The 18837-nt window shown below is 36.7% G+C and overlaps 1 protein-coding gene across 1 annotated transcript; it reads right to left on the reverse strand.

The window, feature by feature from the left end:
- Positions 1–202: 202 nt before the first annotated feature.
- On the reverse strand, positions 203–17086 carry LOC145292295 (uncharacterized). Its single transcript, XM_080138620.1, has 2 exons — positions 17060–17086; positions 203–1408 (listed from the first exon to the last, which is right to left on the reverse strand). Exons 1-2 carry the CDS (start codon positions 17084–17086, stop codon positions 203–205), a joined length of 1233 nt encoding a protein of 410 aa, XP_079994746.1.
- Positions 17087–18837: the final 1751 nt, after the last annotated feature.

The raw sequence follows: 18837 nt of genomic DNA on the forward strand, positions 1-18837 counted from the left end.
CGATAGAATCTTCGTCTTGCTGGCGTTGATTCTCATGCCGATGGCAGCTGCCTTCTCCTGGATTCGGTTCAGCACCGTCTGTATGTCTCTGTAGCTCTCCCCGAGAACCGCAATATCGTCCATGTAGTCCAAATCAGTGAGATGAAAGTTACGCCCTACCACGACGCCAGGATATCCAGGCAGCGCCTGCTCCATGATCCAATCAATAGCGTAATTGAAAAGGGTGGGCGAGAGCGCGCATCCCTGGCGGACACCACTGCTGACGTTGAAGAAAGAGGAGTCCTGGCCATAACAGCGGACACGCGTGCGAGTCCGATGGTAGTAGGCCTTGATCAAGTTGAGTGGCTTCGGGGGGATACCATCTGCTTCCATCACTCTCCACAGGGTACCGCGGTCGACAGTCAAAAGCGGCAGCGAAGTCGATAAAGCATACGATTGTACGTTGTTGGTAGCACCAGCGCTGTTCCAAGGCTCGCCTCAGCGTAAATACTTGGTCGACGCATCCGCGGCCAGGTCGGAATCCGCATTGGTTAGGACGAGTCCTTCTGTCCCTTTCGTATTGAAACTGTCTCAGAATGAGGATAGTGAAGACTTTGGCAGCGACATCTATAAGGCTGATGCCTCTGTAGTTACTACATGTCCGTTTGTCACCCTTCTTAAAAAGGGGAAGAAGAATGGCGTCACTCCAATCTTGGGGAATCTCCCCACTATTCCAAATCTCAGAAATCAGCTGGTGTAGGCGAGGGGTTAATTCATCGATTCCGGTCTTGTAGACCTCAGCCGGGATACCGTCCTCGCCTGGAGCTTTGTTATTCTTCAACTTGGCAATGACGGCTCTGATTTCTTCATGGCTGGAGGTATCCGACGAGCAATCGTAGAGATCTGCAGCAGTGGGGGTGTTTTGACCTGGTATTGTAGGTGGAGTCTGATGGTTCAGGAGTTCACGGAAGTGCTCGTGCCACCGATCCAATTGTGCGTTTAGCTCGGTAATGATTTCACCTCCACTGCTGTGGATGGATTCGCTCACGGATGACCTCGTCTGTGTGCTGGACTTCAATAGTTGATATAACTTGCAGGAGTCCCCTACCGAGGCCGCATATTCCATGTCAGTTGCAATATTGTGCCAGTAAACATTGCGGGCAGAGTGCGTTGTTTCTCGGCAAAGGCGACGATAGTTGGCATCTCCGTTGAGTCTGGCACGTTTAGCCTCCTCACCCAATTTCACCGTTCGACTTGAGATCCAGTCCTTTTGACAAAGTTTTGTGAAACCCACGGTGTTGGCCGCTGCTTCAGTGACGTCCTTTTTGAGTGCTTTCCATATTTCTTCCACCGATTCTTCTGGTTGTAAACCATTGAATCGGTTGCGTAGGTCCAGTCTAAACTGAGTCGCAGTGTCGTCTACTTTCAGCTTCGTGATATCAAGACGTTTTTGACGGGAAACGTGTTAGTTGGCCTTCAGTCGCATTGTGAGCTTGGCTATAACAGGGACATGATCCGATCCATGGGTATTTCCTGTTTCAGCACCTCTGTAAGCGCGGCAGTCACGCATATTGCTTACCCAGCGTTTGCATATCAAAATGTAATCTATCTGGTTCGCCGTGACACCGTCATTCGAGTACCACGTCACCAGATGATTTGGATGCTGAAACTTCGTATTGGAGACAATGAGGTGATTGTTCAGATGAGACGTTTGCCATTGGCACAGCTATTCCCGACGCCAAATGGGCCCAGCGTAGATCTTGTTTGAGCATCCGCCTTGCCAGTTCTGCCATTCCAATCACCTGCTATGACAAACATGTCGCCGGCGGCGGTTCCGTTGACGGCAGCTTGTAATTCGTTGTTGAAGGTATCCTTTATAGCATCGGCTGAGTCTAGCGTGGGTGCATAGACTGCGATGACATACGTTGTGGATAACTCCTTTTAGCCGAATTCGGGCAAGACGAGGGGAAATGGGTTCCCAGTCCAAAAGATTTTTGGAAAAAAAATGAAATCTGCTTGATTCGAAACCTTAACCCTGGTCTAATAATTTTTTAAAAAACATTTTCACCTGATCAAAATAAGATCACTGATAATTTATCTAACAAAAGGCAATTATAAATTACTAAAAAGGGTCTCGGCATTTAGTATAGCCTCCATTATTACGAATTACTTCAAAAATTCTCTCGGCATATTTGCAACTAAGTTTATTAATTGCGAAGGAATTTTATCCCATCTACTGAAAACTGAATCAGAAAGTTCCTTTATCGAATCATACTGGGTTCCATCCTTGACCACTTCTTTGCCATCCATCCCCAAAGATTTTCAATTGGATTGAGGTCTGGAAAACATGCTGGATGATCTAACAATTCTATATTATTTGAAAAGTATTCTCGTGCTTGTCGAGAAGTGTCTATAGCAGCGTTGTCTTGCTGGAAAATCCAATTTCTTCCACACAGACGTGGACCTTCAGTCCTGATAGAAGCATTTTCAGGCATTGAAATGTACTTCAATGATGTTTGCCGGCCTTTCCCTGCTTACAACTTTAGGGTCCCAGCTGACGAAAGTACCCCAGATCATTAAAGACCCTCCTCCACTATGCCGAGTTGAAAAAGTCTTTGGGCAAATTTTTATCATGCCAATGGTGTTGAAATCCATCTGGACCATCTCGATTAAACTTTTTCCCATTGGAGAAAATTACATTTTCCCAATTCTCTTCATCCCAAGTCTGGTATTTGGCAGCATATTTTAGTCGATTAGTTTTGTGCTGTTCAAGAAGACGTGGTTTCTGCAGTCGCTTTGATTGAAACCCCCTTCATTTTCAGATGCCTTCTGATGGTTTTAGGACTACATTCTGCTGCTGTTTGGCTTTTCAATCGACTTGAGCTCATACTGGAGTTTTTTAACTTCTGATACAGCGATCCAGTGAGGGGGTTATATTTTTTTGGTCGACCTTGACTCTTTTTCTGCCCAAATTGATCTGGATTTCTTAAATGTTACCGTTTTGCTACGATTCACTTCGTTTGCAATGGATCTATGGGAGAGTCCACCCCTATTAAGCTCAAAGATCCTTCCTCTCTCGAACTCTGATAATGGTTTCCCTTTTGCCATTTATAATTTAGTAAGATGTTTTTTTTTTTTTGTTTTTTTTTTAATCCACTTACAAGTTGCTTTTTGTAACATAGAAAGCTTTTCGTATTCATTTTTCAAAACTAGCCGATTTTATTAAATTGGTCTTATTATTTTGACCAGGTGAAAAATTTTGTTTTTTAAAAAATTAGATCAGGGTTAAGGTTTCGAATCAAGCAGATATTTTTCCATATTTTCCCTTTTAGCAATGGTTTCAACCATTTGTTTGATTAAAACTTTGATATTATGCGTGAACGCTTACTGAAGTGGTCTTATGATTTTGGCCAGGACTAATATATATATATATATATATAATATATATATATATATTGATGTACAAACTTTTAGTTTTAAAAAGTATAAATGGAGTCATTAGAATTTTGGAGAAAATCGATGCAGGGAGAAAAATACACTAAAAATAGCCAAGACTATTCGACTAAAATAATAAAGAACCTCGAGGTATTTTTCGTCCGACACTTATCAAGAGATTACGTCGGCAGCGATTAAAATAAAACAATTTACACAATTGAAAAATGGAGGGGTGAAACCAAAACAATAAATAAAACTACACGGTGAATTAAATGAATGAATAACCAGTGATATATCGTCCATATTTCAGAACCTAGGACAAAATTTTAAAAAGTTGCCTGCAAATAAGTGCAGAAACAAATGACGCAATGTAGGCATATTTTCCCGGTAAATCACCTCTTTAAACAGGTCTAATTTATGCAGCGGCTCCTTTTGCCTACAGAGCGATGGTTTGCGCATTAGTACAGTTACGGTTTCCAAAATATTGATGCTTGGAACGAACCTTGTATTACAATAAAACATGTGAAGCATATTAGGATTGCTGTTTTCGCATTGTACACAAGTGCGCACCAACTGATGACTCATGAATCGGTGAGCGCCCGGATGTGCTCCGTAAATACCCAGAAGTGTTCTGTGAACGCCTGGTTGTGTTCAATGTTTTTATTCTAGACCTTCTGGACTTTTGAAAACACGCAGGGACATGTTGTGCCAATCTGCCTCCCAGCCGTTAAAACGTACGACCCACATAGTCAGCATCATTATGACATTTAAATTGACATATAACTAAACTTTTTTGTAGTGTGGGAAGTGTATCTTTCTTAAAAGCTGGGAAGGCAGTTTTAGTGCCGAACACCGCACGAGGCTGCACCGCATAGAAACAGTGAGATACAACAGAGGTAAGAGTGGGGAGAACGGACTTGACCAAGGAAGTTTATTAATCCCATTTTTATTCAAATGTGGTCGCCCTAGCAGAGGAGTTTTCCAGAAATACGCTGTTAAGTTTGTTTATTCTATCACAAGAATATTGTAATATTGAAACATTTATCTGAATCTTTCACACTCGGCCAGGTTTGAGCGATCATTACTCCAAATTACACCCCATACCATAACCGAGAAACCTATATTCCAGCATTGGCTACAGAGCCTTCATACCCATACTGTTCAATTGCTGGAGAAATAATGTAAGTCCTGATAACATTAGTCCAAAAGGTCATAGGTCTCTCCACCATCTCACGAGCCCAATCTTTTCTGTGCTTGATATTGGCAGGATGAAGTGTCCTTACAGTTCTACTATAGTAGTTTAACTTTTAGAGGTACCCCTCAGCTATTCTGGAACCGATACCAACTTGTTGCAATGTTAGAGGCTTTGCACCGAGGAGGCTATTCATTTTTCACAAGATGCAAGGTTCTTTCAAAGGGCCTGGGGCGACCTGGATAAGGATTTGTGTATTTTGTCCTCTCTTGTGATTAAGATTTCCTGCTATTTTGTGTTATGACCACATTCAGGTTGATCCACAATTTGTCCTTGCAGAAATTCTGATAGGTCTGATGCTCATTTGGTTCATGGCATGCTTCAATGTTAAGAGTATCTCATTAATATTGCGTTTAACATATTACAGCACTTATCTATAAATATAAATAAGCATATATTAATTTTAAGGAAAATGATATTGCTGCTTATTTTGTCATGTCTGTGTTTCAACTTTTTGTACAAGCATTTAAAAATTGTAGACTCTTGAAAATATAGTATTTTATTACTATTCATCTTATGATTAACATTTTTTATTTCAGGTTCAAATGAACAGCTACAGCAGGAATTAGAATACACCTAAAGCCTGATTGTCACAGCTAGTATGTCAAAAATGTAATCTGGACGTGAGGACACTTTAGAAGAACGATAGACAATAAAATTCTGTTTTAAACTTGGAAAAAAATGAAAGGAAAATGAAATGATCAGACTGCTTTTGGACCATCTTGCATGAATCGAGCATCGCTTTTTAAGTAGCATAGGAGATTCAAGGAAAGCAGGGAGTCAGTGATGAGGTGAGAGGAGTATGGAAGTCTGAACATCGGAGTTGATTGGCCTAATTTAGAATTTAATGGATAGGGAATCATGTGTCTAGACAATATCTGCAGTTTGTGTAGAAACTGTACACACTTCATGATAAACTGAATAAAGTTTCGACACTTTATTCCAAGAGTGCAGTACATAACTCTGTCAGACTTCGACCAAGATGGGAATCAAGACGGTTTCTCACCTTCCCTGGGACTTTTTTCTAAGCTCAAGGAAAACCTTAAAGGCTGTCCTTATGAGACAATTGAGATGAAAGATGCTGTTACGAGGGTCTTTGACAGGCTCACAGAAAGACTTCCATGACGGCTTCCAGAATTTGAACAGTAGAAGTGCATTGCAGCCAGAGCAGATTACTTCGAAAGGGAGTAGTTTCATGTGTTATCAATAAGTGCCCATACAAAAAAGCCTGGAAACTTATTGAAGGCATCTCATGCTTGTTTGGTCAGAACATTAGTCTCATAGTATTCAAGATACATCGAATATCCTAACTTTTTACAAAGACCACTATGGATGTGTCTTATGCTTTCTTAAATCCAACATGTGGTCCAAGGAAATTCAGCGCAAAATAACTTCCGTAGCTTAAGAGTTGCATTCCAGTTTTAAATGAAAGTTGTGAACTTTTTATTAATAAAGGAAAATAAATTTAAAATGAATTGTAAATATTTCTAAATACTTGTAAAACATCCACATTGATGCAACATGGTGGCGATGGTGAAGACAAACATTATATACACATCTGAGACCAGAATTAAAATGTTCTCATGTGCCTGTAGAAGAGGTAGTAATGAGGTAATAAGCAAATACTTTTCCGTTGTAATGCAAATCAAATATTAAACAATACGAAAAAAATTTTCCTTATCCAATTTTTAGTCGACATGCAAACGATCAAATGTTGGGCTCGAGTGTGAGTACGAACTCGTATTTGCAAACGTTTCCAACTATCCTGAGTGAAGTCATAAACCTGAATTTATTGCCGAGGTCGATTAAGAACTTCTGAAATAATTTTAATATATCCACTTAGAATGAACTTGACCGAGAGTCGGTTAACGTGCTAAAATAGTTTCGATAATGGGAAAGTATAAGTAGCAAGTTGAAACTGCACAGATGGCAGTTGAATATATTTCAGAAGTTTTGTCCTATTTGATTGAATGTTAGTGGAAGGAGCTAAGAGGTGAAATGACGAGAGATACTTTATTTTTTCTATTTCAGATTCACTTATACTTGAGGGATATTCCGGCCCTGATAAAGGTTTAAAAAAAGTTCTAGTCATATCTATATGTGTTTGCAGAAACGCATTCTTCCATTTGATTATGTATATGGCATTACTAGTTTTTAGTTACGTCAGCTATGATTGACCATAGTTTTCGTCAGTAGGGGAATTAGTTTTTCGTCTACTTATAATTAGGGTGTATCTAGTTATAATAAAATTAATTTGTGTTTAGTTATGGCGATTAGAGTATTTAATCTGATGGATCTAGCTTTAGTAACTCCTGCATCTTGGGACACGTGAGGCAGTTTAAGTATCTGATCATTTTAGATCAGAAGCCAGATCCACAGCGTCCCTCCAGTTTCTTTGTTGCAATCAAATCTCTTTAGTCGGTTTCCGTTTTATTTCATCAGGAGCCCATTGGAGCACTTGATTGTTGATTCCCTCTAGGGCCAATCTTAGGGTATGTCATAAACGTCGTTTGCAGTTAATGATGCTAACACTGTAGTTTGAAGCTATTAATTACGGTATAATGTCGGTAAGTGTCGCATAGGATATGCTGAGTTAGGTACGGTAGTAACTTTACAATGCTGGATCTGTAAGGGCAGTCACCTTTAAAATTAAGTAGGCTTGAATCTTTGCTTTTAGATTATTTTGTATGGGTACCTCATGAACTGTATCGGCTTTTATGTTAAGGAAAGGAATTTTATTTTGTACTAAATTTCACGCGAAATATCGACCACTTTTAAATATCTTAAGGGTAGGTTAGCTAATCTTTTTCAAAATATCAACACACCTAACGTATAGTTTAGAAATACTATTAGAAGTTTGTATCTGGATTGAACATGTAGAATTCAGAACTGGTTGAAAGCCGATCCAATTGAGACTGTCGATCTCTGTAAACTTCAATTAGAGCCATGGAAGGTGACCTCATGGGGCAAAAATTAGTGTACATAGTGGTAGATTATTTTGAATGCGGGTTTAGTTATAATTTAATACGTAAAGTTTAAGCCTCGTGTATTGGCACATTTGTAAATGGATTCAGGGAAGCTAATACTTATTAGTCTGTACGGAATAAAGCATATCTAGTAAGTGTTCTAAGGATTTTACATTGTAGGTAAGGGTGAGATAATGATTAATTCGTTGAAGGTTTCTACTAGTTCGTGTATTGGTGTAGAGATTGAGATATGAAACGGTAGTAAGGTTCGTGTACACACACAATTTTAAGCTTTATGGAATCGATATGTGCATTATTCGTTGTGAATTTACCTGTTTTAGCTGGTCAGTGGGATCTCGTATTTAGATGTCTTCATTAAAATTTTCCTAGTTTGGAGTTCTTTAATGGTTATCAGCACGATATCTTTACGCCATATCTTGGAAGAAAAAACTTTCGATAGTACACTTGCAATAAGTATAACATGAAATATATGCAGGTGCAGTTGTCTATAGCAGGACGTACCAGTACCTTTTTATAGGACATATGTCTGACTGTCCGGAGCTTTTAAGTTTGAAAGGCTTTCGTAATAGTTGCTGTGAGAAAATATTGTGTTCAAAATAGAAGATAAAGATACTGAAGTGCAGTTTGACGAGAACCTGTGAAGGTGGGTGGTCGAGCGATGTACTTGAAGTGTGGTGCCATGAAATGTGAGAACATTGGCCTCGAAATCCGGCTTGCTTAATTCTGAGATTTTTGGAGTTCTTCAAACTTGGTATTTAAGCAGAAAGACATTTGGTTTACGAAATATTTTTATGCAGCGTTTCCGAGGGGAGGGTCTGTATGGATCCACTTGCGTACAACCCTTTTTAACCACTTTTATTTGGACGTTGAAAAGTTACAGATTTATTCTCCATACGTCATTACAAAAAGTTTTTAATTATTTATATACGTTGAAAAAAATGTACATTCTGAAACGATTGGAACATATCAGTGATGTCTTCCCACTTCATTGATGGTTTCGGTCGTTCGAAAAATACCATCTCCCTGGATTGACCCAACTAACGTTGATCGGGTTCCGACCTGTTTCCCAATCTCTTGCTACGAATTCGTAAAAGTATGGTCCATCTTGTTTGCACGGAAAATAACGTGAGGTAAACAAATCACCCAAAGTCGTGTCGTTTAAAAGAAACCTGAATGTTAGCTGATGCTCAAGAATATACAGGATATCTAAAAGAATTGTACGCGTCTACTCGCATTAAAAATGTCGATAAAAGCTTCATGAATATAAACAAATGCAATAAAATGTTTGCAAATTTTAAAACTAAATTAACAGCGTTATCTAGCCAATAATAGAAAGACGACTACACTTTGAGACTCCCTGTATTTAATCAAATGTTCTCACAAATCAAAACTTAAAAGTTTGGAGTGATCTTTGTTCAATTAATATCCGTTATTTGCATATGTGAATTAAGTCTAGTTTCTGAAAACTAGACTCGTCAGTGATAACGTTTATAATTCATCAAAGATAGTTTTCTCGGTGGCTTTATTCAAATGGTTTCCATTGTAAAATGCTTTGATATATTAGCAGCGGTCTTTTTTTTGTTTGTTTGTTTTTTTTAAGAAAAATTAAGAATTTTCAATGTCAAGAAAAAACTACATTTTTAATTAAAAATATTAATAAAATTATATTTAATGTCAAATTATATTTTTCCATAAAAATTAACTCTGTCTATTGAACCATGAAAGTATTGAATTGATCTAAATTTAGTGAACTTTTTTTACTTTTAAGGAAATCCGGGTTCCTCTTAATCGGTCTTTCAAACGAAAATGTTTTTCCTCGGTCTTGGATATCTTAGTCAGTCCAGTGCTGAGGCTCCGAATTTTGGAGATTTTAAGTGTGGAGTCGTATCTTAACCATTTCTCCCAGGTCCACTTTGGTCCGGAGTAATCGTACCTGTCTCTTATACTAAAACTTATACCTCCTTCACCTAAAGACCATCTTTCCCAGATCTATTTTTTTTTGTTTATTTTTAACTCTTTCAACCTTGTCCATTGGAGTCAAGAATTTTCCAACTGCATATCATCGAAATGCAGGAACCGGATTGTCATGGATAATGACTAATTATGCCTTATAATTCTGGTGCCTGGTCGTCCACAAATGACAGGAAACACTACACTACAACATCTAACAGTGTCTAGCCACTACTGTCAATCAGCTGGTCACATGCCATGTTATTTATAGATTTCCAACTATATTATTGTTTGATTCTTCTATCAAAACATCAACCGCCTTTCACTTTTCCTCATCCATATTTGAAACCGATGGCTACGGGTCAATCATGTAAATAAAATGAACACTATTTCTTGTGCCAGCACCAGTATCTGAATTTTCTAAAATTCGCAAATGCTAAATTCTCTTCTGGAATGTATATTGGTCAGTCTCCTCTTTTCAACCAAACTGAATAGGATATTCTCTCCACCTTTGGTAAATACCAAAGTTAAGTTGGACTTTGTATTGGAGCTCGGGAAAATACAAGAGAAAATTTTAAGCAAAAGGGCAAGCGTCGGACAATTATCAGAATCCGATTCTAACACATGAGTTTTGCAAATATGCCATTTTTAAGTAGAGGCAGATTGTCGCCTCTTATCAGGTTTATCCAATGACAGTAAAAGCTTAATGTTAATCTGGTGACAAAAGGAAAAAAATGAAAATGTGACATTGACAAGTGCTGAACAGAAAACAATCGACATAAGAAATATACAAAACATTCAGTTCAATCGCAATTCCTCAGGAAATGCAAGTGGATTTTTATTGAAGCTCAAGCCTATGCACATAATTTCCGATCATTTTTCAAATGAGACATGTGGATGGGACAAGACATATGCAGGGAACATGTGTGTGACAAAGATCCATTTCAGACTGAAGATGAACGCTGAGAAAAAAGTTATGGAAAACATCTTGAATTCTCGGATATGTGACCTCTACAAAGGGGAAAGTGAAATTAGGCAATTTGCACAAACAATATAACCTTCACAGAAAAAATTGTTATAACAATAACAACCCCCACATAGTGGACCAACAAGAGAGGAATCCTTTGATTTAATTGAAATACTTGCAAGTGAATCCAAATGAATAATCAAATTTCCAAAACTGCCTATGAAATGCTTTATATGAAGCTGGAGATAAATTCAAGCAACAAATGTTGAAACAAGATGAACTAAATGTTACAAAAACTACAGTAGTTATCAGAAAATGCCAAATGTAATGTTGAATACCAAAATAATATGCTCCAAAAATACAATCTCCTCATAAAAAACAAGAACATAACAATTATTCCAATTATATCAGATCTCATAACAAACCAAAATAAAGCTAAATCATGCGTAACACAATATTTCAATAGAATATTAAAAACAAATCTTTGTGGACAGATTTTTTCCTCCAAATGTTTGGATGTCGTATGCTTAATGGAAACCATGATCATAAAAAATTGTACCTCCTACTATTTTATACAGTTGATTGACGTATTTATAGCATGAATAGTAAACTAGGGGACAAATTGCATACCTTAAGTATATAAAGAGGAACTGAAATTTATTTTTTAGCACTACTTATCAAGACCCAAACGCCTCTTGATTAAATGAATGTCATGTAATTGAAGACTTGGAGTAAACGCGGATCAACAAGAATTTAATTCCATTAGATTTGTAACCTGGAAAGTAGTCTCATGGTATTGTTTCATAGAAAGGCAGTTTCGGGAAAGAAACCTTACTCATGGAAGTTTACTTTTCAACATTATCCCAGAAGCTAAAAGCCTCGTCAGAATTTAAGTATCTTGACAATATTCCAAGAAGAAACATGGCAGAAATACAAATAATCGATCTTAAAGAAACTATGAAAATTCTTAAAAGCATTCGGTTAGAATTTTTAAGTAGCAAATGATTTGTAAGAATGATGCATATCTGCTAATAACAAATGAGAAAAATTTTAATATGCAACAAAAATTAAATACTAATGGAGCATCAGGTGTTACATGGCTAATGATGAATAGTAAAATTTACAAAAGCAAATCCTCGTGGGCAAGAACATGCTTGCAATTTTATCAACGCTATGCACGACCATCTGTTCCATCCAATCAGAAAAAGATCATTATCAAAATCTTCAAACAAAATGGTTGGGAGTTTAATTAGTCAAAGGAAATAGGGAGAAGTAGAAAAAAATGCCACATTTGGAAAAATAACTCTTGCTTCTAAAACCACATACTTGCATCCAGCAACAAGATTATATTCCGCAATAGAGCGGTGCCATCAAATTACATTCATGGCTTACATGTGAAAGGTACATCACGGCAGATGAAGAAATAAATACTTAATGTTATTTTAAGAAATGCCTCCATATCAAGGAAGAAATATAATTGAAGGGCCAAAATGCGCACAACAAATGTCACACAACACTAGAACCAAAAATAAAATATCAAAAAGATCACCCAATCTAATCACCTTTGCAAAAACGCTTAAATGCTCAATTTTACATAAAAAAATTATACCCCCCCATACAATATAAATAGTTGAACTGTTTCAAGACTGTCCGAGATAATTGAAATAGTACGTGATGAAAGTACTCGTACAATTGCCCTTTTCCGTTTTTATTTTTATTTATTTTTTTTTTTAGACAATAAGGACTAAGCTTCTTTGAATTATCAAGGAATCAATAACTGAAAATGATTCATTAAAAAAAAAAAAACTGAAGCCAAAACCCTATGAGAACAAGATAGCTGAAAAAACCCAATGCATCTGACAAAAAGAAAAATCGGAGTATAATAAAAATCGTAGATGACACCTCGCAGAACTTGTACCAAAAATAAGCATTACGAAACTCTTTCAACTCTCAAGATACAATTAATATAATCCGTCTTTACGAAAAGGGAATTCTATGAATTTATTACGGAAACTCACGCCGCTTTGTCATGACGATGTTTCTAACGAATTCAATCATCCCCAGGGTACCCTTTCTATATAAAACAATGATTCTGCAGAAAAGTTAGAAATCTCTAGAGGTAAACCATAGTAATATCTTTATTCAAACTCGGAAAATATAATCAAACACTTGTCCCACTAAAACCTGTTTCAAGTCTATCAAAACACGTTTCAATAACTTGAAACAACCTGCATATGTAAGGTGTAGAAAAGGGTGCTCAATGGAAGGCTATCATAGTACTTTTTAAATCGAATCGAAAACTAGAATTGCAATCGGATTTCAGAAAAGAAGCATTAGAATTCTTTTTTGGAGAATACAGAATTGAGATCCGAGACCTTGGATTGAAAAGCTTGGAACATTCCAGTCCAAACATCTTTAGAAATCCAGAAGTTTAAAGTATCAGCAGAAACTAATTTTTTTTTTTTTTTTTACATAAGCTGAACAACGGATTAAAAGTATCTTATTAGCGACCCTTTTCAGGATCAAAATAGCATTGTGACAAAACTCGATTCTGTAATCAATTGGTCACTGCATGTGAATGATTTGCTGACAATCAAAATATACGCACATCCGTAGATTATAAGAATGCTTGAATAAGATCCGAAATGAATTGAAGAAACTGTTTCAACTTATCGAAAACAAACGAAGTATCTACATGTTTACAATCTTTATAAGACTATAGAAAAATAAGAATTTCTGTCTTATAGGAAATTGACATTTACATTGAAACTTCATTCTGATGAAGGACTATGAATTTGCTGATTGAAACTCCATGCAAATCGCTACGACCCTTACACCACCACCACGAAAATAGGGGGTTTGCACCCTAATGCATTAAAATTCGATTCTGATGACTGAGCAATTTCACTTTGACCCTTTCAGCTAGAAAGATCGGAGAGGCCCTATCTAATTGCCAGAATCAATGTGAATAAGGCTATCATCTGTATACAATTTTCTTAGAGCAATGTATTGTAGGCGTTTTGTTTTTGTTTTTAAATGATGCAATCTTCTCAGAATTACTCTTAGAATGAATTTTTACAATGTATTCTAGAATACATAATTATCTAGCCTATGCAATTTCATTTGCCAACTTTAATTAGTATTAAATACCCCATAGATGGTTGATATGCCGTAAACCGAACTAATCTGGTTTTTATGATGCAATAATATCCTACTTCAAAAATTAGGAACAATTTGACACAAACTCGCACTGTTTTCTGCACGGCCCTGAAGACCCTCTTTGAAAAGGAAGGAAATGAAATTCCTCTACAAATAAGATGCAAATTTATCGCTCAATCTGAAAAATGTCCATTAAACCCTGCCTAAGATTACGTTAATATATGGAGGACTGTAATCACGTACACTAATCACATTTTACAAAAACTGCAATATCTTGGCAATTACAATAATACGCGTGTATACTTTGTCAACAAGGTAAAAGGACAAAATATGCAATTACATTTCAATATGAATTTTGAAATAAAACGTTGCTAAAAGTACATATCTCAATCTAAATATTGATAATCTAACATGCTTTCTTAAACACAACAACGGAGAAGCAACTACCAAAATGTTAATATTAAGCACATAGGCTGTAGATATATCTAGTTCGGGAAATGATGGAAAATAGGACTGATGAATAATTTATAAAACTACAAAGGAGATAACCCTCCTAGCTTTGTTGGTCACCATCTTTAATTTTCTTGATTCCAATGGCCAGGGTAATAAGACGGGCGTTTAAGAACGCCATCGGAATTTTAATTTTCATTATAATTATCCCGTTTGTGAAACCATTGTAATTGCCTTTTATATTTAAAACATGAACATTATTGGCTGTTTTCAGATAATTTTGGATTATTGAAACATTTTTTATGGTTGTTGTATGCACTAACATTGTTTTTTTTATTTTTTACCTGTATCTATTAAGTGATGCATTGTTTTAATGCTTCATAACTGCATGATGAATTATGTAACCTTGTATATGCTCCCTGTTGGGTATTATTGTAAAATAAAATCTTTTTGTTTCTAAACAAGACCATTTAGTTAATTCTACCCATCCTTTTTCATTTATTTTAGCAGGATGCAGGAATATTGTTTTATCTTGGAAAGGATAAAATTGGCATTTTGTGTATGGCGTTATCTTTTATCATTAACTTTATATTCCGCCTTATATATATATACACGATTTTTTTTTTTTACATCTGCGCAATTCGACACAAAGAAACCTGATCTGAGTTGCACATGTGTAAATCCTATTATATGCAATACCCTGACATATGTACACATTTTTCTCATAATGGCATGGACCATATTCCACAAATGTATAACTTGTATTTTGCATACAAGTTTTCCATGACATATGTGCAATACATAGTATTGTATTTTGCAATTTTATATCTAAATTTATATTTTCAAAAATGTTACTTTCACAACCAGTAAATTTTTCTTTAATATTTGAAAATTTGGGGCATAATTTCTGTGGTATCTTTGAATTTCGCTCCTTCTAAATAACTGAAATATTTTGAGTTCTAGTTTCCTTACGTTTACGTCACATCTTTTAATTCAGATGTCATTTTGGTCTTGGTTTGGCTGCAAAAAGATTTTATAATGCTTTGTAATATAGGGTGATGAAAAAAATATATTTTTTACTCTGCCGTTCACTTTTGTACAATTAAGTTACCATGATCTATTTGCATAAAAGCAAGCTGTTTAAAATATGCTCTAAATGGACACGACGGAATTTGATGTAAGCTGCGCATGTACAAAATTGTTGATCACTTTCTTCTGAAGATTCCTGATGTTTGCCATAATTCCCATTAATTTCACTAATTGTTTAATCGTTGTGGTACACAATATGGAGGTGTGTTCACATCTTGCTTTTCGATGTCACACAGTAACATTGAAATTTTCGAATAAATAAAATATCTGCAAAAGGTTACTTTGATCATGACGTGTTGGCAAGGAATATTTTTCTAATATATTTTGCAAAATGTTAACTATTATATTCTGAAGAGTTTTATATAAAGTGGGTTCTGTTCATTTTCTTAAATGATAAATTGAAGAAATTGACCTTGCAAAAACATTTATACAAAATTGTTTTAGAAATCTAAAATTTTGCTTCGAGGTTTTATATATAACTTGACAAAATACTTTTTAGGGTTGTGCTTAACTAACTCCGATATTTGTGTCAAACTTAGATTTTAAACCAAAATGTCTCTGACCTGTTTGAGTACTGGCAAGTCTAATTTGGGAAATACATTACATAATCACAAAAGTAGCTGTAGAGATAGCTGTTTATCGACCAGCCTTTTAGATTGGTTAGCACCAGTTTTGATACTGGTCCAGTCTTGAACCTGGTAGATTATCAGTATAATACAATTTTATGAGAAATATTGTAACGTAGTCTTTCTATTTTATTTGTATTTCTGACTGAAAATGTTCCGACTGAAGATCATGTAGTACTTGAACGTTTTTGCAGTATCAGGAGTCCGTTTTTGTTTTCGATTTATGTTGGGAATTTATACCTGACGAATATGCAAATATCTTTTTGTAATTATTTTCATTTCGTTGTTTTACTTTATACGAAACTGAGAAAGGACGATTACATGGAAAGATAACTTTGATAGTTGCCTTTTTTTTCTTTTTTTGTTAAACTCCCTTTTCATTCTAATGACCGTAGAGATATGTGCTTTTGAAAAGCTTAAATAATACACCTGATTCATTAGAGCATGTTTTTGACCATCTCAACTGGATCTTTATAGGAAGCAAGACAGCTTTTTGAAGTATTCTTTTGAAAACCTAAAATAGTTTTGAACTTCCTTTTCATCAGATTTGTCTGAAACAAGCCTTTATGAAATTCAGTACAGTTCCAGCAAGCCCGACCATGAAAAACGAGGAATTTAAGCCGTCTTGAGTGTAATGGAATTAGTTTTTATATCTAGAATTCACTTGAAGGTTTTAAGCTTCGTATAGAAATGCAATACTAAGTGAATTTTTTTTTTCCTCAAAATATTTTGTAAAAAGAAAAGTAAACATTTTCATGCACAATGTATGCTACATGAATTTTTATTCCAGTCCGTCAATCCCCCCCCCTCCCAGTAGTTAGTCGCTTGTCCAGACTGTTCCACGATATAACACTAAATCATTTTTCTGTTTTAGTGTTCTATATATGGAAAATAGATTGGGGGTGGAAGGATCTGAATGCTCAACGTTTCGTCCAATTTATGCGGGCTTCTTTGAGAGGGTCAGAAGATTTGGGTGGAGGAGCCGCATGTTTTTTTATGTAAATTAGATGCCTATATAGATTTTATCAGGGAAAATAATAAATTAGCGTAGTGATTTGAAAGATTACGTCTAAAAATAGTCATAAAATAAATATGTTGATAAAATGATAAATTAATTGGGCTAAAATATCAGATTTAAAAGATTGCATCCGGAAATATAACTTACTTGAGCCCCTGGAGAGGCATAGGCCATTCACAACTGCCCACCAACGTCCACGGTGCTGGGCGATTTGCTCCTACTCCCTCCAGGAGTAGCCGGTCAGCTTAGTGTCTGCCTCCAGGTGTTTTTTGGTCGGCCTCTTTTCCTCTTTCCCTGAGGGTTCCAGGTAAGGGCCTGGCGTGCGATATTCGTTTGTTTCCTCAGGGTGTGCCCGATCCATCTCCTTCGTCTGATCTCTTCTGCTGGTACTTGGTTCTCTCCCAGAGATCTGCATTACTGATGGTAGTTGGCCAGTGGATCCTTAGCATTTTTTAAAGGCACGAGTTTATGAAAGCCTGCACTCTTCCGATGGTGGTCCTTGTTCTCTGTTTCTGCTCCATACAGTAGTACTGATTTGATGTTGGAATTGAACAATCAGATTTTTGTGCGAGAGTTGATGAGGTTGGATCGCCAGATGTTCTTGAGGGCTATGAAAGATGCTCTTGCTTTTCCGATACGGGTCTTAATGTCTGTATCGGTTCCTCCCTGCTGGTTGATCACTCCCAAGGTATGTGACGGTCTCAACCTCTTCCAAGTTTTTGTTGCCCAACTCCACTGCATTTTTGCTGAATGCATTAATTTTCAGGATCTTGGTCTTGTTAGGGTGTATGTGGAGGCCAACTTGAGAAGCGTGGACTGTCAGTCTAGAGGTCTTGCTCTGCATTTGTTGTTGCTTGTGGGAGAGCAGAGCGAGATCAGCGAAGTCAAGGTCATCCAGCTGAGTCCAGAGGGTCCACTGGATTCCATCTCTCTGTCCATCCGTTGTCCGCCTCATTACCCAGTCAATCTAGAACCCCATCTTCCAACGTAGACCTGGTGCTACCAGATCAGGCTGCCTATTGGCTTTCTGAGACGAAATGCACATACATCGATTTCTGTTTTTGTTTTCTACTCTATTTTGTAAAACTTATGTTCTACAAAAACAAAACAAAATAAACAGCCCCTTCCCTCCCCTTTTTTCTTTCCCTACTTCCCGGTCCTGGATATGTCCTTAAACTATATCTGATGGTGAGGTCCTAGTTTGCGGGCTTTGGGGAGCGTGGAGTCACCCTTTAATTGCCATTGCTCCCAGGTCCACTCTGACCTGGAGTGGTAGTACCTGTTAGGGTCCCAACTATGGGTTAAATAGAAAGAAAAAAATACATTCTATTAAAAAACTATTCTTCAAAATCTGGTCAGATTCCACTTTACCCAGTGGTCCTGGATATGCCCTTAAACTATATCCGATGGTGAAGCCCCAGCTTGTGGGCTTTGGAGTGTGGAGCCACCCCTTAATTGCCATTGTTCCCAGGTCTATTCTGACCCAGAGTGGTAGTACCTGTTAGGGTCCCAACTATGGGTTAAATAGAAACTTTTTAAAAAAAAAAAAAAAAATCAAATGTTCTATTAAACTTTTTCTTCAAAATCACTGGATCGGCATTAAATGACCTAGAAAAGGTTGATATGCCGTAAAACAATCAATCCAACGTAGACCCCTACTACCATGTCTCCTTCAACATCAGGAATCTACGTTCCAACATTCCAGAGGTTGAAACTGAATTACAGGAGATGAAACCGGACATATTCTTTCTCAGCGAAACTGGAATAGGGCCGACCACTTCCCTAGATGAGTTCATAATTAACGGATACTCCAACTAAACATCTAAATCTGATTTATTTTACTACAATCGCCAGTTTTTTTTATATGGGAATTGCTGATTGTGCCGAATAATGGGGTTAGTTTTGCGATGGTTCGTGATATCTTA

This window comes from Euprymna scolopes, chromosome 13, assembly GCF_053919585.1.
Source record: "Euprymna scolopes isolate OS-2025 chromosome 13, ASM5391958v1, whole genome shotgun sequence".
NCBI classification, from domain to species: Eukaryota; Metazoa; Mollusca; class Cephalopoda; order Sepiida; family Sepiolidae; genus Euprymna; species Euprymna scolopes.

Coding starts and splice junctions, on each gene's coding strand:
- LOC145292295 (XM_080138620.1), bottom strand. CDS start 17,086: ATGGCCTATGCCTCTCCAGGGGCTCAA. Junction 1,409..17,059: donor ATGCCTCTCCAGGGGCTCAA/GTAAGTTATATT, acceptor GATATCACGAAG/CTGAAAGTAGACGACACTGC.